This window comes from Poecilia mexicana, unplaced genomic scaffold, assembly GCF_051168715.1.
Source record: "Poecilia mexicana isolate PSO_F unplaced genomic scaffold, ASM5116871v1 scaffold_5, whole genome shotgun sequence".
Taxonomy (NCBI): domain Eukaryota; kingdom Metazoa; phylum Chordata; class Actinopteri; order Cyprinodontiformes; family Poeciliidae; genus Poecilia; species Poecilia mexicana.
In genome coordinates this window covers 15,310,603-15,335,053 of record NW_028263374.1, presented here as the reverse complement: position 1 = coordinate 15,335,053, position 24,451 = coordinate 15,310,603, and the positions used below count along the sequence as shown (strand labels likewise).

Sequence of the window (24,451 nt, the reverse complement as noted above, 5' to 3'; positions counted from 1 at the left end):
TTAGATAAGACAGTATCTGGTGCGAGCGAGAAACCAACTTTGTCCCTTAGGAGCTCCATAAAATATACTAAACATTTAGATTATCTCCAAGATTTATGGGAACATTTTCTGGACTGATAAGAAAAGGTTCAGCTTTTCGGAAGGTGTGTGTTTGATTACATCTGGTATAAAAAAGGTAAATGGACTGAACTTGTATAGAGCTTTTCCAATCATTAAGACCACTCAAACTAGACACCAATACACACATTGGTGGGTAACTTTGGGTTGAGTGTCTTGCCCAGCAGCACATCGACATGTGACAGGAGGAAGCTGAGATCGAACCTACGACCTTCCCATCACAAGAAGATTACAGAGCCACAGTCGCCCAATATTGGAGAAACAATATCATACTGACAGCCATTAATCCATGAGCCTTTTGGAGCAAAACAATGATCTGAAGTGCACGAATTTATCAACCAGCCAATTTATCGGTGCCGATTTCCATAACTTTGGGAGATCAGTGACCGGCCGATACTTACATGTGAGGCTGATCTTATCACCAATCTTATCTACCTCCTCTTTTGTTTGATCAATCGGCCCACTAGGTCATGTCTGCACATTTGTAGTTAACAACAGTCACCCCACTGGTACCAACTCAGAAACAATCGACCATGAAAACTGCAATCGGTGCACCCCTAATCTGAAATAGACCAGCAAATCCACCTCTAAGTGGCTCAAACTAACAGGTTGGCAGAACCAAACCAGGCTAAACAGGACAAATCTAAAACAACAACAAATCTCATCCAGTTTCATTGCAGTTTGACTCTGTTACTACCAATTCATTCAAAAAAAAAAAAAAGAAAACAGAGTACCTGCTAATATCACAACCAGTAGATAACCTAATATGATCTATTAAATCTTTTGTTGCTACATTTGTTAAACTACATTTAACAAATGTAGTTTGTTAAGACTATATTTAATTTAGTCTGGGAGCCGAGCCTAAACTCCAGCATGAAGGACAGCTAATTAACAAGCTGGCTCTCGTCTGCAGGGCCTTGAAAGCACAGTGCTGTGATTATAGCAGAACCGTGTGAATACCACAGCCGGCAGAGAGATTCTGCAGCTTCATTTATCCCGTGTTTAATCACAGCTCTGCCTTACCAATTCAGCAGGAACATGAACCTCAGCAGCACGCTGCTTCAGCATGTGACAAACCCATGTTTGTTAAGAACAAACATATAGAGCAAGATTAAACTCGTCCTTATGTTGTTTGAACCGTCACCGCCTAAATGTGACACACTTTGATCTAAAAAAAGCAAATCCATCCATGGAAATTTGAATATTGGTGTAAAATGATTGGTTTTGTTTTGCTGACAGATGTTTTCCTTTCATGCAGTTCTCTGTGACCTAAATGCAAATTTGTAGCCAAATGAAAACGAGGTCAAGGTCAAGACCTCTGGACATCTCGCAGCGTGCATCAAGCTTTGGCAAAAATTGATTTCTACTTCAGTTGTTCTGTATTAAATGTTGTTTTAGCTAAGGTTTAAAAAAGAAAACAACCTCAAACTATTTCTTGTCAGTGTCCCAGAGTTCGGATTTTTCCATGGCAACGGCATCACAGCAAAGAGCTTGATATCTTTTTTTACATGACCCAGTCATGTGAATCACACCAGACCAGTGGCATTACGTAAGGGGGCTGGGACGGGACGGGTGGGTCGTCCCGCTGCACAGCTAAGCCCAGTTTCTTGGGCTGTGTGACGCTTGGTGAAGGATCTTGGTTTAAGCGATTAGAGGCCAATTTCCATGTTGTCCCACATGACAGGAGTGACTGCGATCCTTCCCCCGTGTCCAATGTGTTCACCCCCAAGGAATATTGTGATTTTCAGGTCACAGCGAATGAAATTGCTCCATGACTGCAGCATGTCCGACGTTTCTCCCTATTCTCACACAATTACGGGTCTATTTCAACAAATGCTTGAAGCAAACAGTGAGAGCAGCTGCTAAGAAGTGCATTCCTGAGCAGCAGCATACATCAGGTAGAGTGAGGGGGAAGGAAAGTGAACGGCCCAAGAAATAATCTGCTCAGCTCTGTAATCTGTCTGTGAGCTGAGCCATGTGAGAAAAAACTAGTTGAACTTTACGAGAAAAAGCAAAGAAGGAAATCTATGCATTGGTTTTTGTATCTGGAGGAAGAACAACCTCCCTACAAAATAAAACACAGAAGAGACATGAATTATTTAACGTGAATAGATTAAGATGATAAATTCTCCATGATTTGTTTTAGAAGATGATAAAATAAAGACAAAGGAAACATACATTATGTGAGCATCAATATTTAAGCATGGCTACAAATCAAATTAATTTCCATCTGAACTTTGACTAGACCAGTGTAACATGATTATACTTTGATCTGAACTAATCCTTTCCATCTCTGGCTCTATGCTTAGGGACATTGTCCTGCTGGAAGGTGGACCTCTGTCCTCATGTCCACCAGTTTCTAAGGGGTTTTCTTCCAGAACTGTCCTGTTTTTACCTCCATCCATCGTCCCCACCAACTCTGACAAGCTTCCCTGTCCCAGACGGGGAAAAACAACAACAATATTTACCCATTTCACTGTTTGTTTCTAGAAGCGGATAAAAAATAATCCCAGCATTTTCCATATCTGGAATGACAACTTTGATTTGATACTTTCTGATTCATTGAGAAGTCAATGAGCGATGCAGCAGATACATAATTACATCTCCTGACAAGATGATGAACACTTTGACCTTCATGTCAGATTCAGCTACTTTATTGAAAAACTGGGAGATGTCCATATTAAAAAAAGAGAAAAAGTCTCTACCAGCAAAATTAGCTGCAATTAGTCGGAAACTAAAACTAAGAAATGTACTGCAAAAACACAATATCTTACTGAGCATTTTTATATAGTTTCTAGTGTAAATATCTTAGTACACTTGAAGTAAGAAAAAACTAACTTAAAAGTAACTGTTCAGCCAGATATAAGGGCTTGTTTTACATAAATAATCTTATTATTGGCAGATTATTTCACTTATAACAAGACATTTTTCCTATGTTATAAGTGAACTAGTACTTTATTATTGATATTAAGGAATTATTGAGTAAGATATCTGCAATAGATCAAAACTACTTGGTAGGACTTTGTGTTTGTGCAGTGTGTGCAGCTCAATAGGTTGGTGTAAAAAGCTGCATAGACCTGGGGTCAGAGTGGCTGCATCCTACCTGAAGCAGAGGATGATGCAGGGTGATTTCCAGCTCTGCTAGTCTATGGGCCGGGTCCTCACACTCCTCGTGGATTTCCAGGTCCTCCCTGGGAACCGTATCCCAGCGACCACGGTTTGCAGCCAGCTGGTGCACCAGCTCATACTGGCCGGGCAGCGCCAAGCTGAGCCGCGTCTGTCTGCCGTGAGTAAAACACAGCTTCCTCCGCTTGCAGACAATGCCTTGGACGCTGCTGCAGGCCTCCCCGGCCTCTGCACCCAGAGGCAGGAGCCGTTCCCCCAGCAGGCAGTTGAGCAGCTGGTAGCGGGCAGCGCAGTCCTGGCCGAGGACCAGGATGTACGGAGCAGCTCCCACCGTGTTGCGCAGGAACTCTTCCTCATGACTTGGGAAGGTGATGCAGCTAAGCTGGCCTGCAAAAGGATTTCACCAAATCAAACACATGAGTTGCAACTTCAGTGATGCATGGTTTTCAGAAACAAATATTTATGACTCTTGAGTTCTTTTATTCAGCAGCAATGTAAGATTAGATGATCTACTTAAGGACGCAGGGTTTCCTCTACATGTAACCGATCGCGGCGCACCGCCACTTCAAAATAAGAGCTGCCACATTTTCAGAAAGATGTTTTCCTTATATTTTAAAACAATGTAAAGCACTGTGCACTTACACCAACCATAACCAGAGTTTGAAATTAGTTTAAATATCAAATAGGGCTGCACTCATTGCAGTTTTCTGACTGCTCACCTATTACCGATCTTTAAAAAGCCTGACCTGTCAATTCTGATGTTGACAGATACTGACTTTTTTGGTCTGAAATGTTGCTAAATATAGGAAGAAAGTTGCTGAGTTGGCAACAATAGGGTGACTTTTGTTAACTGCAAACGTGCAGACATGACCAGGTGGGCCAGTCTGTCATTCTGGGCAGCGACAAAGATTTTCAGATCTTTGTCGAGGCAGATAAGATCGGTGGATAAGATCAGCTTCTCATGCACATATCGACCGATCACAGATCTATTAATTAGTGCACCTCTATCACGAAACATTAACATTTACTTTATTTTGTAAGTCTGAAAAGCTGGCTACTGTGTACTGTGCTGCTTTCAGAGTGAAGTAAAACTAGAGACGATAATCCGAAGTAGAAGGAGAGAAAAGGTGAAACAAAAGGTACCTAAAGAAAGTTTGGATGAGTGGATTTTTAGCTCAAGCCTGTGAAAATGACCCATAGTTTAACATATGTTGCATTTGAATGACAGTAAAGTGGTTAATTAATATAGTTTGGCCAGTAGTTAATCAGCAGCGTCGCGTCACAGCCCACCACCACGGTTTAAAATAAATCCCAGATTATCTACCACAGCGGCTTTCTCAGAATATGCTGTAAATTGCTGTTTACCACAAAAGACATCAAAATATTTTGTATCTGATAACAGCTCCCGGCTATTAGTCCTGATCTAACCCAAAGATGAGGAGCACATGCACAGAGGAACCAATTCAGCCTCCTTCCTGTACTTTCGGGGATAATCCTGCAGGACGCTGAGTCACAGTCTCCAAGAGTTACATAACAAAAACAGGACAACAAATACCAGGTTTATGTGCCGACTGCACCGGATATTTAGCTGAACCCACATTTGCTTTAAACCAAATTTTAAAAAAAGACTAAGGACAAAAATAAACTACGGTTCACGTGAATCTTTTAAAAAAAACATGAAGAGCCTTCATGCAAAAACAAAATTTTTCCCAGACAGATAAATAAGGATATTTATATTATATTATATTTATATTACCCATATAATAAAGTGGGGTTTAAAAACTTAATTATTTTTGTTCTTTTTCCAGCATCATGACCCTGTTAGACCAGATCCAGATGAAAAACAAGAACATTTACTGCTTTTTTCCTATTATTTAACCAAATACAATTCTACTTAGTCAAAACCTCAGTTTCTTCTGCAGCCAGAGCCGATTAAGTGTTGGCGGGAACAACGGCTGTAAATTAGCACAACAGAATCAACCCTCTTGTATGTGCATTTATTTTTGCAGATATTTACCTAAATGACAAATTAAGCGAGTACTGTCTTTATGTTAGACTGTAGAAGTTTACAAAATACAACAAATTTTGAATTAGAGATGCACTTAACCGATACAGAGCTGTGATTTCTGTAAGGTCTGATTCTTGATTTTTATATTTCAAATGTCACAAATAAAAAAGGAGAAAAAAGTTCAGCCTGTTCTTTAATAGAGCTGGATGTTTTGAATCCCGTGGATTACAAGATTATCCCCATTCCTCAACTGTTTCATGACTTTTTTTACAACTCATAAAAGTGATTCAAACTGCATGTAGTTGGCTGATGTGCTTAAAACAAAAAGTGCAGGAGTTACTATTTTTTTTGGTATTTATTAATAAAAGATTTGGAGGCTAGCAGGCCTAAGTATTTGGCTTGCAGAGGACCAATTGGAGCAGATAAAAGGGTAATTGGCAGACTGATAATAAAGTTTAATAAATAAGGTTTTCAACTGAACAATTACAAGTAAGAAATGAGTTTTTTTGGGGTGGTGAACCGTCCAAGTTTACCCAATGGCTGCTGGAGACAGACACCATGAAGGTTGGAAGGATGGATGGTTTATCTGCACTTTTAAACATCTTCAGAAACAGCTAGAGGAACTGCTGCTTGTGAATGTAACTACAGGCATTGACTGATTCCTACCCACTGGATGACACACTTTGTGTCTGATTCTGACCAAATAATAGTTTTGGTTTGCACTGATTACATAGTAATACCCACAGCAGTGTGTAATAGAAAATTAATACATACTGTCTGCTTAATTTCAGCTCTTGTATGCAAAGAAGTGTCTGGCAAAAGTGCAAGAAGCAGATGCACCCAAAGGCCACACGATGTGGGTGAAATCACAGAACAAAAAGCGATCAAGCAGGTGTTGGTTAGAGCTGCATCTCTACATGCTGAGCTGTTTTTCTGTTTCTGATGGGGCTGAGGTTTCCCCTTGTTCTTCGTCTCATATTTGGGTTGTATGAGCAGGATGTGGTGAAGTGTATAAAACTGTGTGCAACTCAATTTGTGTCTCTGCTCTGACTAGTCAAGTGGCAGAAACTTTGAACGCTGATTGCATCTACAGACAACGGTAGACCTTTCTGTAATTTATTGAAAGTTTCCTCTCCCTCTTGATAAATAATTTCCACCACAAGTGTTAAAGACACACCAAACCGAGAATGAGGATAATGATTCTGTCAAAAGGCGGTGTAGAAAGTAATCTATCACTCTAAAGAATCACATTTAATGCAGTTTAATGCACACAGTCCTGAAACCACAAACAGGGCATGGGGTTAGGAATTACACTTACTGAGTTAGCATTGAAAATGGATTTGACTGGAGAAAAATACTCATTAGAAGAAAAGACACTTGGAGAGGTCACTGATTTTTGTTGGTCGTTGTAGGAAATGTTACAAGACTTGTGAAGACCATCGTTAACAAGTAGGAACATTTTTCTTAAACTTAACTTACTGCATATGAAACTAATTCTGAGTTAATCAACCCAGGGTTTCCCTCAGTGCATTATAAACCTGACGGGCCACCAGGCTTCACTTGCGCCCCCACCAGGCTTAGCATTGCTTATTTAAGACTTTACTGTTGGTGTTCAGGAGTAAAACTTACAATCTTTCAATTACACATAATTATCAAGTGATATTTTCAAATTTGCTGTCAACTTTAAACATTTTTTAATTGAAAAACACGACGGGCCGCTGGATGAATGACTGCCCAAGCACTGGGCCTAGCAGGTTTTCTGGGGGAAACCTTGATCAACTCTTTCCTTTCTTTTCAAGTTCAGGTTTGATCCATTTGAGTTTGTAATTAGACAAAAGTTGGATAATTTTATCAAAGTTTGGCCAGATTTTAAAAGGTTGCGGCTTCAAGACAGATTAAATGTTCCTCCTTTCATTGGAGATGCAGCAGAAAGTATCAGAGCGCTCAGTTTTCTCCAGCATGGAGTAATGTTGTGCTGCGCAATGCTGGTCAGCTGGTCTAAAGCAAGGTCCCCACATTTACAGAATAGACTATTTAGACATAGTGATGTTATAAAAAAAACATCTAAAACTAGCCCAACATTACTCTACAAAGAACAAGACAGGAAAAATAAGCATGTCTACTTAAAATATAGTGGTAAATCTAGAGGTCTTGTATTCTACATTTTTGCTTCAAGATGATATACAAAGTTGTTATAATACTAAATCAACATGTAATAAATTTTTGCTTCATTAGGAAAACTGTTTCTCTTATTTAAATTAAATGTAAGCATAAATACTACGATGCAGTAAAACTATTATATTTTATCTCCCATTATAATAATCTAATACAAGCTTAGTAATAATTATAATATGAAACTGGCTATAATCCAATAGAGTCTAGATGTGATAACACAACCACAGAGATGAGCTTTAAGAAATCCAAACTGTGCTGAAAAGAGTCTAAAAGATGATCGAGTCTTGATTGGACCAATCCAAATAGATTGCTTTCTTTAAATCTTGATCTGATCTCAGCTAGTTTAATTGAAACATGAAAGTCACTCTTTATATATTAACATAAAAAAGACCAGAAACTAATTTCAGTGCTTAATCTAGTCAGCAGATAAAAACATGGATTTAGCTCTTTCCATTGAGGGCAGCTCTGTGGTCTTAATATTTTTATCAAGGCTAATCTTCAGCTTAACATTGTTCATTCAAAGCTGGGAAACAGTTTTGACCTCCTTTTAACATCATTACTAATCGTTTTCACCTTTCCCAAAAGATGTGCTACACCACTTCTGCACATCCCATCTCTTGCTGCTCTCAGTTCTTGGTATGGTTGAGTTCTGCTGGTTTCTCAACGCCCAAACAGATTTTCTTTCATCTGAGGTTCACAGTTTGGATTAAGAGGTTTAAACTTGGACCCATGTGGTCGTTCCAGCAGGGCAGTGATCCCAAAAACACAACAAAACTTATTTTGGGATCAAAACTCCAGGTGATCAAATAAACAGAAACATGTTAGAAACTTGACCAGCCTTCATAAAGTAATTAACAGGGTTGTGAATTAAATGCAGACTAAAATGAAACTGTTAAAACACTGAGAAAAAAAAATAAACAGAAACGTATATTTACACTAATATTATATGAAAAATTGATGTTGTGCCAGACCAATTTTACCTTGAATGACTAAAAAAAAAATCATTTTTAAGTCCAAGTAAAATCAAAACAAGCTCTATGAAAATCAGATTAAGGCTTGCACACAAAAGCTGTAATAGAAGAAGTTATAAAACATTTTTTTCTCTTTAATGGATCTTTAGATTAAAGAAAAATAAAATCACCAGGTAAGACTTCAAAGAAAGATGGAAATCGGCAAAACGTTCAATTCAGCAAAGATTTCAACATAATCAGTGCATTTAGACTGCTCATGCATTATAGAGGAAGTCTGTTTTATCACCTTAGTCAATGCTTTTTTTCCCCACAGCAAGCAGATCTGAGCCCTCTGCACCAATAATTTGTTGGTCCCCAGTCTTTTCATGTTGCACAGCAAACATCCTTCTTTGATTAAATGTCAATCATCGTCTTAATCAGATGATGTGGCTGCGTGTGTTCAAGCTTACCTGCCTCCAGGGATGCTGAATCTGAGCTTATGGTTGCTGCACATGCATTGCTGTAGTTTTGCCTTATTTCTCTGAAGAACACATTAGTCTCCTTCAAGTTTTTCTTCAGCTGTATGGAGTGCTTGTTGTAGCTGTTAAATGTTCTCTGCAGTTCCCGGCCTAGAGGAGTATTTTTTTGTTGCTGTACATTCCCCTCCATGGTCGACAGGTTGAGCTGTTGTCTTCTTGACGTGATTTTTTTTTAGCAGGGTCCAAATTCCGAGGGTTTTTTATATCACTTTTTTTAAGCAGCAACAGAAATAAAGATGTCCTTTTATGTCAACAACTAATTAGTTGTCATGCTTGTCCTCATGTGGCTAAAATTATTATTATTAACTAATTCAACAAAATGAATATAGTAGGTAAAATAATATTTACCTTGAACAGGAGTGTATCAATAGTAAACAGTAGCTTTAGTCTCTCAGAGATTAAGGAGTGAGCATTAATTGTTTTACGGACCAAAGCTGCTAGCTAGCTTGACGTCGCGTGCAAAACAAATTGGGTCGAACATTTACCAAGCTAGCTTCTGTTTCATATTGTGATTTTAAAAATATACTCCAGGTAAAAACTTCGGATAGTATCTAGATATTGTTTTACATGCTACGTTATGTCTGCCCCACTTATATGCTGTTTATATCTGTCTGCAACCTAGCTCCTCCAGATACGTTAGCGCCGCTAGCCAGAGGGCATCGCCTGCCCGTTAACAGTTTGGCCTGGCAACATAAACATCCTCTTTAACTTCACATAAACCACCCAGAGCTCGGCGGTGCAGCCCCCAGTGTAAAAGACGGGGCCCAAACTCCTCTGAACATGAACAGCCAAAGCGGGACCACGGCGCCAGTCTTCTTCCCGACGAGGCTCTGTGTCCGTGGGGAGGGGACTGCTTCCTAAAGTGGCCGTAGAGAAGGAAAACCAGCAGACATCTTCCAGCCTGGAGAGCGACAATAACGCAACTAAACGAGGATGGCAGTGTCAGTTGGCGAAGAAGATGAACGGCAAAGGCTGCGGTGTCGCAGGGCGAGGTGCGTCCAAACCGAACCGCATAGCTGAGCAGGGACCAGGCAATCAAATCACAGCTAAACAGAAAGTCGAGCAGAGCAAAGCTAGGGAATGAAAGGGGAGGGTCCAGAAGTGACAGGGCGCATTGCCACATGGGAAATGTAGGAAAACTGTCAACAACCGCTGTCATTTCTTCTTCTTGGTTTTTTACGGCGGTTGGCAAACAATTTAATGCGCATTACCGCCACCTTCCACATTGGAGTATGGATCAGACAATACAACGATCTTCCCAAAACACCCGCTCTTCTTAAAAAACTAAGAATAGAGATAAAAACTACTTCCCCAGATGAACTTTGAAGCCATTCCCTTATATCTAATTTACTTTTATTCCTATATAAATTTCTAATTAACACCTATCTTTCATGAACATACTTATTACATTGTAAAATAAAAAATTTTGCTTTTTCTGTTTATCCATAATAAATACAACAGCCTGTATTATGTCTCTTAATTACTTTAAGAGTTGTTGGGATTTCTGATTTCCAATGTCTTTTTTATTTGTTCTTACTTTGGAAACACACCTGATTATGTGAAAGATGATAGATGGTGATCTTGGTTTCTGCTAAAATATTTCCATGAAGGTGTCAGTTTTGGAGCTGGAGCTTCTTCCTTGGTCGCTGCCCAGTTGATTTCCACTGGGGAAGCTGGTGTTACAAGTTTCCAGTTCAAGGTAGACCGGAATCTCGTTGATTACAAAGTTGTTCTTTTGCTTAAATGTTGAGGTATGAGCCCAAAAAAAGCAACTATTTTGAATAAACTTTGCTAAGTTTCAAAAAGAATAGCAAATATCTAGCCAGGATTGCGAATCATGGACTTCCTTTCCATATTGAATCAGAGTTAATTTCTTCAAGTCAACAAAAGCTACAAAAAAAATGTTACTGTAAACTATAAAATTTATTCACTCTAAATCGGATTTTTATTTTTAATGAAAGAGTCACATTTACAGTCAAACTGATAATAATTAATATTTTGTAAATCTACCTTACTATCCTTCTTCATTTTTTGGAAGTGCTGATGATGTGATGTTTTTTCTAGGTCATGTGTTTGTTTTTCTCTAAATTTTGGTCACAACTGCGAGACTTGGCACCAGATTCTGTTCATATCCATTGTTCATCTTGTGCACAATGTTCCTCTGCATGCACGAGTGAATAAATGTCTGGCACATCACTCTGCCAACAAGATGCAAAACAAACGGACTGTCCACGGGGGGTTAATCAAGACACAATGTGTGGATGAGCGGCTACTTTTCAAAAATTAAATCTGACGACTGCTGATCATAACATTCTCACTGACACGTCCATTAGCTGTCCCCAAGAGCACACATATCTCACAGATAAATATATATTTACACACTTAAACATATATAAGCGCAATAAAGTGTACACAGTATTCCTGTGCTCCATCTGTTTGATTTCATTGAAGTGGTTCAAAACGCTTAACCTACTTTCTGAAAACAGGTGACGCGATGCTGACCTCTTGTGGCCACCAGCTGCAATGACATGGCAACTTGTTCCTTATTTTCTTTAATTATCTAAAACCTCTGAACAAAAGTGAATACAAATATAATGCGATATCCATAGTGCAGCTAAAAAAAGGAGTGAAAACACTTTGTGTATAAGCTGTACGATAGAATGGCACTGTAAATAACTTTATTAAAAAAAAAACTGATTTAAGGAAAAATCTCAGTGCTCCTATGGACTTGTTCAGATAGTTACAAAAATAAGAGACAGATCTGTCTATGACCAACACTGCTCCCAACAAACTCGACTTTTTACATTTTTGCCCGTATTTTTCTGTATCTCGTTTATAGTCTGCTATTATTGCCCACAAATATACATCCACATATTGAATATCCTACCCTACTCAGTTGCAATTTTCTTTCAATCTAAGGATGCTATTTGTATTGACTGCAGTGTTTTTTTTCTTATGTGTAATTTTTTACTGTAGTCTGTAATTTCCGTTTTTGTATTTTTTTTATTATCTTTTTGTGAATCTGATGTTTTGACGTGCATTGCACTTTGATGTAACTTAATTTCCCCGCTGAGGGACAACAAACATAATTTCTATTCTATTCTATTCTCCAGAAAGAAACAACGCGTATCCTCCAAACAATGTTGAAGATATTATTATCACATTAATTTAGGATCTTTCGAGGTAAATGTGCTAAACAAATTTATATCCTAGAAAAGATGATACACTTTAACAGCATAATAAGATAAAAGTCTTTATTTTTCTTAATTTAAACGCTATATTCGCGCTCTGGTGCGCTACTGACTTCTCAATTTATTAATGGCGTTTGTTCTATCGACCTGTGCGTCCCGACTGGGAGAGCAACAACTTGAAAGCAACCAAAGTAGGCGAAAGAAAATCAAGAAATGCTAAATAAAGCATAATATGAGGAAATAGAAACACAAGCAATGAAACTGATAAAAGGGAAAGAAAAACTGAGGGCACTCTACTTTCACAGACATCTGATCCGTCACCTGAAACGTCTCCTCCCCCGCTTGACGTAGCGCTGTGCGGGCGGTGCTCCCTCTCTCCCCCGCTTACATGTGTACCTGCATATCTCTGAGCTTCATGTTTGTCTTTCTGTCACGATTTGCGCTCGGCCCTGCTGGCGTTTGGTCAGAGCTCTCCACGGGAAGAACAGACCTCTTAGATTTAATTTCAAACCAGACCAGAGAGAACCACGTCGGCTCCGGAGTCCCTGGGATGCGTTTTATAGCAGCAACACCTGACTCTGAAAGTAGGTAACAAAGACCCCCACCACCACGGTGCGTGTCAGCATGGATGGCCCACACGCTGCCCGCTTCCCACCCGATGACAACTCTCATTTTGGGAAAACTCCGTCCGAGCTGCCCGCTAAGAGGCAAGCCGTGAAAAGACACCATCACAAACACAACCTGAAGCACAGGTACGAGTTCCTGGAGACCCTGGGCAAAGGGACCTACGGAAAGGTGAAGAAAGCCAAGGAAAGATCTGGCAGACTGGTGAGATGCAGCATATTATCTTCTCTGTTTTTGTTAATAATGTATGGCCACACACCAGGTTTGCAGCCTGCCTGCACACCACCTGTTGTTTACAGGTAGAGGGTTGTTCTTATGAGTCCGCCAGCAGGTAGTGTGTATTTTAAATTTAAGTAAGAGGGGAAAACAGACAAGGTTCATGTTTCACTGTAGGGAAATCGGGATGTTTCTCCATGAAATGCAGAATGGGTGTTTTTCTTTCTTTCTTTCTTTCTTTCTTTCTTTCTTTCTTTCTTTCTTTCTTTCTTTCTTTCTTTCTTTCTTTCTTTCTTTCTTTCTTTCTTAATTATAAAATAAACAGAATTGCAAAACATGCATTGAATCGAAACCAGTTGTTTACTTACCAATGAGGAGCCGAGTTTGGCAGCTGTGCAAATACATTGCACAAACTGAGACCTTTCACAACAACAGCTAGTCAGAGGTGGGTAGTAACTACTTGCAGCTACGTGTAACTTTTTGGAGAAAATGTACTCAACAGCCAAGACACGGGTTCATTTACATCAAACCTTTATATGATCAAGCCTTGATGTAATCAAGCCTCATCTACACATTGTGTCTTGATTAGGACGATGCAGTTTTAGCGCATCGTCCTTTTTATTTTTGCTTGAATAGTGAAATGTAGTAAAGCTACTCTTGAATATAAAATGTCTGAATACTCTACTTCTCTGAATGTAGGACAAAAATATTTTAATCAAAAATGCACCAAGCACAGACACTAACCTGCAGTTTATGATAAAGTAAGACTTGTTGTTTGTACGCTTCATTGTTTCAGTGCTATTTGGAGGCCAAGTGTACAGAAACATCATTTATTGCAAGTGGTAGTACTTTACCCTGTTCTTACTTTATACACCTTACCGATATGTCATAACTTTTATACTAAAAAAATAGGAAAAGTATTTCTTACCCTTAAATGTATTTTGTAGTGATATAGTATTTGTCTTTAAAACACCAGAATTGTCACATAACTTTATATTTTTGTCTGTCTCATGACATCATTTTGAAAATTTGAATCAGATGCGTAGCATACGAGTAGCCATTTTTATCAAATACTTTTTACTCTCTTGTATGGTTACTTTTTACTTCTAGTTGAATACAAATATGTGGAAGTAATGCAACTCTTCTCACCTTTGCAACTAGTTGAACATCATCACTTTGACTTGACACGCACACATGAGTCATGGCACAAAGGCATTGTCTTGGGCTGACAAAAGCAGCTTTTCCCCTGAAGGAGTCTCTGACAGGAAAGTTTAGAAACTTTCTTTCAAACTTCCTGATTCAGGAAGAGGGGGATGTTCAGGTGAATACCGATTCCCTTTGATACAAGGAAATGAGAGGCATTTAAAAGAAAAGGTAAGGAGGAAAAAAAAAGCTAAAAATGGGAAATGTAAATTATATTCCCTAATATAATCTGACTATTTCTACTTTTAGAGAAAAAAATATTAATGTTTCAGTTTAACATTTTATGTTTTTAAACAAGAAGTTAAATAAACATTTGGTTTCTGTTTCCCATTAGTGAAAACAGTTATGGCTAAACTGAGAAAAAAACAAATGGTGTCGGCGTTTACAACGTAAAATAATTTTAATAAAATGCCAGAGAAGGTGGAATAAGCAACATGGTTTAGGAACAAAGTACTGGCCTTCCCCCTCATTATGCTGCACACTGCCGTTTAGCTGAATGAAAGATGGCTTCTACACTTTCACTTTGTCTACAAGAAAAATAAATTTGACTTGCTGTTTAAAGGGGTAAAGATAAACTAATAATTTGAACATTATGGATAATAATCATATTTACTTTGAAGGCACATTTAGCTTATGTTTATATTATGTGTTTAATAACATAACTAATGTAAATGACTCATTATTTGTACAATTTATGCTTTTCTGTGTTAGTCATTTCCACTCCTAACTAATTTAGGTAATGTGATATATTTTTATTTAGGTTTATTTATTTATTTGGTGGTATTTTTACTCAAGTCTGGTACAACAAATGCATGATTCAGTGCCTGTTTTTGTTTTCAGCAAACAGGACGTCACAAGTGAAAGCAGGGATATTTTAATGGTTTAGTTTCAATTATCTGCTTTCATTCAGGTCACTGCTAAAAATAACAGGCTGGGCTCAACGTTCATGTTTTTCTTATCGGATCTTTTCGCCTTTTACACATGGCGTGGAGCATGAGCGAAAGCCGTTTCATCTCAGGAAATTCCCTGGGATTCTTGAAGCAAACATGCAGTGATTCAAGTTCAGTCTTGTCTACACGCCCTCTCTTCTTTCTCACCGTCTGACCTGACTTATCGCAGAGCAGATCTTGAGAAATGAGTCGGTGTCTGAGATTCATTCCTGTTGACGAGTTTCCTGACACAATATGCCTCGGGTCTTTTTAATGATAAATCCGTCTAAAGAGAAGACAAGCCAAACGTACCAAGCGTAAAAGAACAAGGCATTATTTTTCGATAATAAATGCTCAGTAATGATAACTGGTTTGACCCGGACAATGGACGGCTCTGTCTCTCTTGTCATGTCACTGCTGCTGCCCCTGTTGTCTAAGTTCACATATTTTATGACATGAGCCTGTTTAGGTTGGGGGTCAGTATATGTGAAGTGCTGCTAATCACATACCAGGAAAACTGTGTAGGTTTGGCCCCTACATTATTCACTAATTCTGAATAAGTTTGGTTTAATTATAAGGCAGAGCTTTACTAAACTGCTTTTAAAGTTAATTTATGACGTACTCAACAGAATCTATTGTGGTATTCTACAAATACTTTTACCTACGTCAACATTTCATGACAAGGATTTGCTTAAAGCAGGTGAAATGATTTTATCTGGTCTAGACTTAAGGTCAGAGATTATAAAAGACTGTGAGGAATTTTTATTCTATAATGGCAGTTGCATGTGCATAAGCACTGGTTTTTATTATGACAAGGAAAAGAAAGTGTCCAATTAAAAGTGAATGACCTGAGCTGAAGTTTTAAAGAAACTGCCTGGTTTGCTAAATAGCGAAAGTGTTCCTGTGCTGTAAAAAATGTCATCACATTTCCTTTTCACCTTAGTTAAATGTGAATAAAATTACCTTTTAGTTATTTCTGACTATAACTTACATGTGCAAAACTTCAGGAAGGTGATCACAAGGCCTATATTTTCAGTTGCAGATAAAGTGAGAATCGAAAAGCTTTAATTTTATCGTGTTTTTTGACCAGCAGGGAGTGAAGATAATATATCAGTTAGTTTACTTAATCTTTTCTGCGTCAATCAATTAAAACAGAAATATTTAATTAGCATCACAAATAAGTTGGAAAGCTCTGACATTTAAGATTATTGTCCTATAAACCCATTATTCTCTTGTTTCCTAATTAGCTTCAGGTTAGCGTAGTACATTAGCTTTTTTTGATTGTTTAAAAAAATTAGCCAGCAGTTAAAAACACCAAAAACTTAAATCTGCTCTCTGTTTACAAGATACTTTTGTTTTTATCACATTAATATTCAATCAGTGTAGTTTAATAATAATCCAATCTCTTTTTTTAACCGCCTTCTGGATCAGATGGCACAGCTAGCTAGCAGCTATTAGCTAGCTAGTATTGGTTATTTTGTAGTCATGGATTAAAGGTTTGATTTTTGTGTCTCTTTGTAGGGAATATCATATTAAGACGCTATCATCTATTTTAATTTGTCTCTGTTTTTCTGCTCATCGATTTAGAGCAGAAACCCTAAATTCCAGATCACAAAAAATGTTGGCTTAATTCTCGCACCAACATTATTGGTTATTCCTTTGGAAGGAAAATGGCTGGTTTTGATTTAAAAGAAAAAACTTAAGCTTTACAGTTTTGTGCTGTTCAACTAATAAAACAGTTATACATTGATGTAATTGCAGATATTTATATCAATCTGAAAGCTTTTTGTTAGCTTGTGACTCAATTAGTATAGCAACCACTATTTTCTTAATAATGCTAATGTTATAGCTATACTCTTTGGAGTTTGTGGTTATAATTTTGTCAAACATGCTGTGTGATATTAAATTTGAGAGTATAAATATTTACCATTTATTGTTTGTCAGTTATATTATGGCTTAGAACCAATAAACTTAAATTGGATGATAAATATTCTGTCTCCTCCCCTTTTACAAGTTTATTAACGGTTTTTCCATACCTTATTTTCAATCCAGCAGGTTTATCTCTGCAAACCAACCTTTTTTTTTCTTTTATCACAGCTAGCTAGTTGATTTTGCCGTTACTGTGTTTGTAGGTTAGATTTATGACTTGTGTGCATTTGTACAGAAAGGCAGTGTGAAATTTTAACATTTTCACCACTAGTTGTGTATTGTGTGAAGCATATTGGCCTCCAACAAAGACAGCACAGAGTCTGAAAACCCCCACAGGGGTGTGAGGTCGTCACGAGTAGGATTTCACACCCTCTGAAAGCTATGCTAACAAATGCAGGAAACGGCCAGAATCAGGAAAAGGAGTCAGTGTCGTGGTGTGAATGTTGTGCTGACCCCTAGAGAAAGAGCTACGCCAGACAGTCTGACTAACGACAAGAGACTGCTGCGTGTCGAAAGTGATTTAGCAAGTCGCTGCTTTACTCATTCTCCCGAGTCTTCAGCCTTGAGGGTTTAGAGATAAGCAGAGAAAAAGGAGGACACCCCACCGGCTGGGCCATCTGCCGCCTCATGACACCCTGAGCTTTGGGCAGACTGATGACGCACACAGAGGAATCCCAGGCATCTGGGCTGCAAATGGACAACCGTGACATACAAACACGAATGCAGCCTTTTCAAAGAAAAACAGACTCCATAGCTCCCATTCAGACGTTCTTCTAAGGGCTCCAGAGAAAAAAAATGGTGGAAAATATTTATTTTTCTTCTTGCATTCCTAAATATTTAGTCTCGTGTTCATTTGGCCTATTTAGAAAAAGCTCTGCAGAAGTTTTTGGTCCACTTCCCTCAGCTGGTGGTCAAGAATTTCATTGTTTCAAAATGACGGACAAAATGCATTACTATTTTTGTACCTTTCTTTTTCTTACCATTAAAACAAAACATTTCATATACTGTATGCAGTTCCTTAAAGGATGGCATACGAATGTTTTGTCATAGTCAAGTATTTTCATAACGTTATACAAACAAATGTTACATAAAATCTAAATGTAAATGTGCTTTAATTCAACAACAACTTTTTACTTCTGAAAAATGTGGCATAAAATGACTAAAACTAACCAAAGGTATGAAATGATGGAGCACAATGATCAGGACCAGGGCTGAATACTGATTTTAATATTTAGTCTTAGAAAAGCTACTTTTTTCCTTTTAATGCAAAGATTTTTTTAAAAGTCAGCTTTTCCTTTTCATATGAAATTGTAAATTGAAGTGAACATCTTGCCCGAAGCTGTTTTCATAGAAAAATAATTTACATGAACTCACTTTGGAGTCACTTGTGACTGCAATGGTTGATGTTTTGTTTTTTAATGGATTGTTATTAGCCACGCTGGGTAAGACATTTCCACTGTGTGACAACCTCGAATAAACAAAGGTTTCACTGTTTCTCTGAAATAATGCAGTAGTTTACTCCACTGTGGGTGTTTGTTTATTTCCTAACCAAAAAATTGGTGGCAGTAGCTTTCTTTCTGCTAGCTAGTGGTTAGCAACAGGTAGGGGAGGGGCAATGTTTAATAAATCTTCCTTTCCTCAGCCTCTCATTAAAAGGAAACCGTATGATGGCAAACATAAAATCTTCTATGCTCTGTAATAAAAAAGATGTCATAAAACACGTTAATTCAAGCATTTTGTCCCATTTTTTTCTTTTAGGTGGCTGTAAAATCGATCAGAAAGGAGAAGATCAAGGATGACCAAGACCTGGTTCATATTCGGCGAGAAATTGAGATCATGTCCTCGCTGTGTCACCCCCACATCATAACCATTTACGAAGGTACGAATTTAATACTCCTACTTTCCTGAGAGTTTAGATTTACCAGGTAGTGTTCAATGTTTTCAAACCGCCAGCTGTAAGGAAAACAGAAAAAAAAGACCTCTTGCTGTGAGAGACGGGTTTGAGAGTTTAGTCACGAAGGTCTTTGTGTTGAAGACTTGATGCGGTTATATAAGTGCTGAGTACCGCAGCAGCTCTGAGATAATGTGTTGACTCTTTTGTCCTCTGTCACCAATCGACTCTAATGAGACGGTCATTATCAGTGCTTCCTCATCCTTGTTATAGAAACCTGTAACACAGCGTCTTAGTGTTGTAAATATTTAAGCAAAGGCTGCTTTCTGCTTTCGTAGTTTTCGAGAACAAGGACAAAATTGTGATAGTGATGGAGTATGCCAGCCAGGGGGATCTGTACGACTACATCTGCGACAAGAAAAACCTCTCCGAACACGAAGCTAGGCACTTCTTCAGGCAAATCGTATCTGCTGTGCACTACTGCCATCAGGTAAGAATGTTTCGCCCATAAAATCATAATTCAAACACCATAGAAACGGGTTATAAATTTTCCACCTAAAAATGTTACATAAGGGGCGATATTTACCGTCACCAGGCAGCTCTGAACATGGAGGCTGTGAGAACAATGAGACAGAAATGAGCAGAGCTAGCGTTGGGGCTAGAGGCCAGCTCTTCCAGAACACACACACACACACACACACACACACACACACACACACACACACACACACACACACACACACGCGCGCGCGGTCTAACAGTTTAATGAGGGTGTGAATGGACAGAACCCCCTCCCTGACAAACACACAAGAGTTGGTTGTTTCTACGGCCCAGTCCAGCACAGTGACATTTAGGGCTTACTACATGTCAGGGTGAACAGTCTGCACTTTGGACTACCTTCATAAATGTTTGCTGGGATGAAACTTACTGCTAATTGCTTATCGTAGACGACGTCAGCCATCTGTCTTATTTTACTTTTATGGGGCACTCATCTCTTGTTAAATATTTAATCTTCCATGCTTGCATAACGTGAAAGGTCATCGCCGCGTGTTTTATTACCCACAACGTTAGCACGAACTAATAGTTTTTACCTAGATGCATCTTGGATATAAACAAATACAACAAAACTCTAGAATGCATTATCATACTGATTGTGAAACGCAGCGTGGTGATGTTTTTTTTTTTTTTTTACTCCAAGGGAAACTAATTTGAATGAAAGGTATTCCCCCCTGCAGAGCGAAGCACAAAGACACATAGCTGACATACTTGAAGAAAATGTTCAGTTTGAAAAAGAAAGAAATAGCACGTTTGCATAATGTGGACATTTTAATGTTAACTGGTGTACAATAATGAGAGTGAAGCTGAATTTTATGCTACAATTATGTCACATTTTTTAACAACTTTTTATTTCCTCCTAGAATGGAATAGTACACAGGGACCTGAAACTGGAGAATATTTTACTAGATGGCAACGGCAATGTGAAGGTATGCATGCTAGGTTTACACCCTGTTTTATTCACACGCAACAACTCGTGAAAGTTGGAAATATTTTACCAGCATTTTTCTTTCTCAGATTATGTTATACCAATAAAATGCATCATAATATCTTTCATAATTACTTTTTTCTTATTTACAGTGGCTATTAAAATTGGATATTTGCCAAATTACCAAGAAGTAGTCTACAATTCGACTGAAAATCAAACAAATCAGTGAGGGGGAAATGTTGAAAATGAAAAATGAGGAGTAGCTGGCTGCATAAGTGTATAAACCCTTTGTTTTATAGACCGTGTGATTTAAATTCAGCTCTTGAATGTACTCCTCCCAACAATTAGTGTAAATCTGGCTGCCCAGGATGGCTGAAGGCGCTGCAGCCTTCAGTACTATTTCTTTGTTTTACAAGTAGGGTTGCAGTAGAAAGAACCATTTTTTTTTCTTTTATTTATATATATATATATATATATATATATATATATATATATATATATATATATATATATATTTTGCCACATTTCCACAAAATATGTTTGTGCAGCATACCCAAAGCAAAACATGGGTTTCCATCAAGGTAGATGTGAGTCTACCTTGAGTCACTGTGAGTCTGACTAAACATCACAATCAACAATGAAATGCTTCACCTGAAGGAAATTAAAGTTTTGGAATAGAGTATATAGAGCGGAAAACTGAATACGACACTTGAAGGGAGCCGTGGAGATGCCATTAAAATCTGAGATTTACACACTTATACAACCAGGTTACCTACTTGTTTTTGTACACGTTTTCCCCAAATATTTGTTTTTCAAATGAATTGTACAGAATGTATGTCACATTAAATGATTAATGCTTTTACTTTACAAAACCTGTCACTTTACTAAATGTTGCGTGTATTCTTTAGACTCGCTGTACTGACCATTATTTAAAGACAGAATAATTATCTTCACTAAATAGTGTCTGTAGTAATGGAAAGATGAAATGGTAATCTACTACACCAGGAGATATGAAGGTAATCTTTTGACTTCTTACCTTTTCAGATTGCAGATTTTGGGTTGTCCAACCTCTACCACAGAGATGAATACCTTCAGACCTTCTGTGGCAGCCCTTTATACGCGTCCCCAGAGATCGTCAATGGGCGGCCGTACCGTGGGCCTGAGGTCGACACCTGGTCCCTTGGCGTGCTGTTGTACACATTGGTTCATGGCACCATGCCATTTGATGGGCTCAACCACAAAATCCTGGTGCAGCAGATTAGCACAGGGAGCTACCGGAAACCAAGCAAACCATCTGGTACATCTGATGCTCTTCATTTGGATGTGTAATCTTATTTCTAAGCCAAACTTGAGCACTAGATCTATAATGTTTTCCTTCTTTTGCTCTCACAGATGCTTGTGGACTCATTCGTTGGATGCTCATGGTGAATCCCGAGCGCAGAGCCACAATTGAGGAGGTTGCGGGACATTGGTGGCTGAACTGGGGCTACCAGCAGCCGCTGCTCTGCGAGAGGAAAAACGGTTTGACAGAGCAAACCAGTTCTCTGGTGTCTTCATCAAATCCCACTGGGCTGACCACTGTTGCTAGCTGGCTGCGGCGTACATCCAGGCCTTTACTGGAGAACGGCTCCAAGATGCGCTGCCTGCTCCGCTCGCAGGTTGGCGGAGGTGAAATAGTCCGGCAGCGCTCTCTACGAAGGTCCCAAAAGGAGAATAACGTCTCGCAGACGGTTAATGAAACAAACACAGACTCCCGGCCCTGTAAGGGTATTCTAAAGAGGCGCAATAGCGCAAAACAGAAGGCAATGCATGAAAGCCCGAATGTGGGTGTGGTGAATTCCCAGAACATTTCTCACGTCACTTCTCCTGCAGCGCTGCCACGTAAAGGCATTCTCAAGAAACCCGCAGAGAAAGAGTCGGGTTATTCTTCTTCTTCACCTGAACACAGTGACTCTGGCTGGGTTCCACAAACTAAAGAGTGTCCTTCTGCTCCAACCTGTAGAAAAGGTATCCTCAAGCGAAATGGAAAATTCTCTTCCGGTGGGCTCCAAGAGTTTGGCTCTCTGGATCAGCTGGCAGCTTCTTTACCAATAGGAGCCACCAGGTCCAGACCAAGCGGAGCCATCAGCGAAGACAGCATTCTGTCCTCGGAGTCCTTTGATCAGCTGGACCTGCCGGACCACGTGAGACCCCCGACACAATCCGACAAACCGGCCAAAACCAGCATGAGAGGCAGCGTCTCTGCAGACAATCTGTTGGACATAGCTGAGGACGGGATTCTGGGGGACAGAGTGCTGAGACCATGGGACTGCTACAGGTCCGGAGTGGCCGACAGTGCCTTCTCAATCAGTGACTGCGATAATGTGACAGAAACTTACAAACAGGCCATGGCTAAACGGGGATCTGCAGCAAGCTAAGGATCCGGCTACCGAGGACATGATGGCCAAGATGGGGCTTCTGGAAAACTTGAAGAATTACACCGAACCAAAATGGGAGGAAAAGCGTATAAAGATCTGAATATGTTTTAGGTGATTCATATCTGGGATTTAATCTATAAAATTAGACTGATTTTAATTGTATTTAAACTAAGCAGAGCTAAGGATCAGATAAACGTCAAAGATTTTTGGGAGATGAGAGCTAAAACTCAAAATTTCAGAGCTGTAACGTTCAGAGTGTCTCTTCATTTGTCTCACATTTTAACCAAAACAATAGTTTGGAAAAGATATTTCAAGTACAGCAGTCGACTGGACAACTTTCTCTTTTAATTGTCTCTTTATAACCAGTGTTTCACGTTGGCCTACTTTTCACATTTATGACCATTTATGACCTTTTGATTTACAAAGTCTTTTATTTCCGTTGGTGAACATCAACACTGTTTTGACCCATTTAAATTTCAGTTTTGTGATCAGTATGTAGGTTAAATGTTAGGATTACTTTTCTGCTGTTATGGCTTTTATTGTGTGCAAACTGATATTTTGTAAACCAAAGGGTAAATCTCCTCGGATGTTGGTGTGTTTTGTAAAACAGGAAGTGCCAAGATTATGTTTGCCTGTAAGTGAAATGTAATCTCAGTGTTTTGTTTCTTTTCATGTTTTCCCTGAAATTACTTGTTTGGATAATGACTTGAAAAAAAAAATAATACGGGGTTCAACAGGTGTGACCAGTCAAACCTGCTTTTGCCTCCTCGCTTTGCACTAATGCATAAACAGGTGGCTTCTGACTATTTGCATGCATGTGGCAGGTTCTAAGAGAGGGCGAGGCGCACCAAGGCTTTGTTTCTCGCACAAGAATAGAAACACGTGCTTGTTTGTCTCTGCATATCTACGTAAGGATTGGGCACAGAGTGTGAGCTGTTGGAATATCTTGACTTGTATCAGGGTAAAACTTGGAATGAATAACCATATATGCAGATGATATTTTTTTTAAGCCTAAAAATTCTCGCATATCAGTTTGGCTCTGGACAATATCGTCTACTGTTTTTGTTTTGTTTTTTTAAGCAAGAAAGATGTTATTGTTTGGTTAAAAATGTATACAATACACACAAGTTGCCTAATTCCTATTGGTATTAAGTTAGGCGTGGTAGAGCAATTTTTATGACCTTTAACTTTAATGTCAAAGCTGCATGTGTATGCTGCTGTTCAAAAAATCTTTTGTCTTTAAATGAATATGGTAGTTTTATTGTAGGTCATCAGGAACGGATCGCCTGCGTATGTGCACAAGAAATAACGTTTCAACTGGAAGTTATAGGGCAAACGAGCAACTTCACAAAGGCACTCTCAGTGAATAGAGTAAGGTGTATGTGGGCATTTTGACTTTTTCCTCTCCTCAGAGAAGGTGAAGGTTTGGAGACTTTGCTCATGCATTTTATGATGTCTGTGTTTGCCAAAGTTTCCAGCTTGTCATTGGTTTGTTTTATCTACATTCCTGGGATGAAGAAATCAATAAAAAAAACAACAACAAAGAACTAATTTGCTGACTAATGTTTGTGATCCACATGAATGTTTAGTTAAATTGGACTCCTTTGAGGTCGGAGTTGTTGGAAACGTACAGCAACATCAGTTTCAACTGAT

At 38.8% G+C, this 24,451-nt stretch overlaps 2 protein-coding genes across 2 annotated transcripts in view; one reads left to right on the top strand and one right to left on the bottom strand.

Moving 5' to 3' along the window:
- dstyk (dual serine/threonine and tyrosine protein kinase) overlaps positions 1 to 10,010 on the bottom strand; it is a 34,247-nt gene extending 24,237 nt beyond the window's left edge. The window contains exons 1-2 of the mRNA XM_014997905.2: positions 8,847 to 10,010; positions 3,221 to 3,630 (exon numbers count right to left, since the gene is read on the bottom strand). Of these exons, the coding sequence (XP_014853391.1) occupies positions 3,221 to 3,630; positions 8,847 to 9,045 (609 nt within the window). The 5' untranslated portion in view covers positions 9,046 to 10,010. The remainder of the gene's footprint in view (positions 1 to 3,220; positions 3,631 to 8,846) is intronic.
- Positions 10,011 to 12,416: 2,406 nt separating this feature from the next.
- On the top strand, positions 12,417 to 24,345 carry nuak2 (NUAK family, SNF1-like kinase, 2). The gene is made up of 6 exons (XM_014997908.2): positions 12,417 to 12,934; positions 18,766 to 18,886; positions 19,237 to 19,388; positions 20,317 to 20,382; positions 21,426 to 21,678; positions 21,774 to 24,345. Exons 1-6 carry the CDS (start codon positions 12,731 to 12,733, stop codon positions 22,796 to 22,798), a joined length of 1,821 nt encoding a protein of 606 aa, XP_014853394.2. The 5' UTR covers positions 12,417 to 12,730; the 3' UTR covers positions 22,799 to 24,345.
- The last annotated feature ends 106 nt before the right edge of the window (positions 24,346 to 24,451 follow it).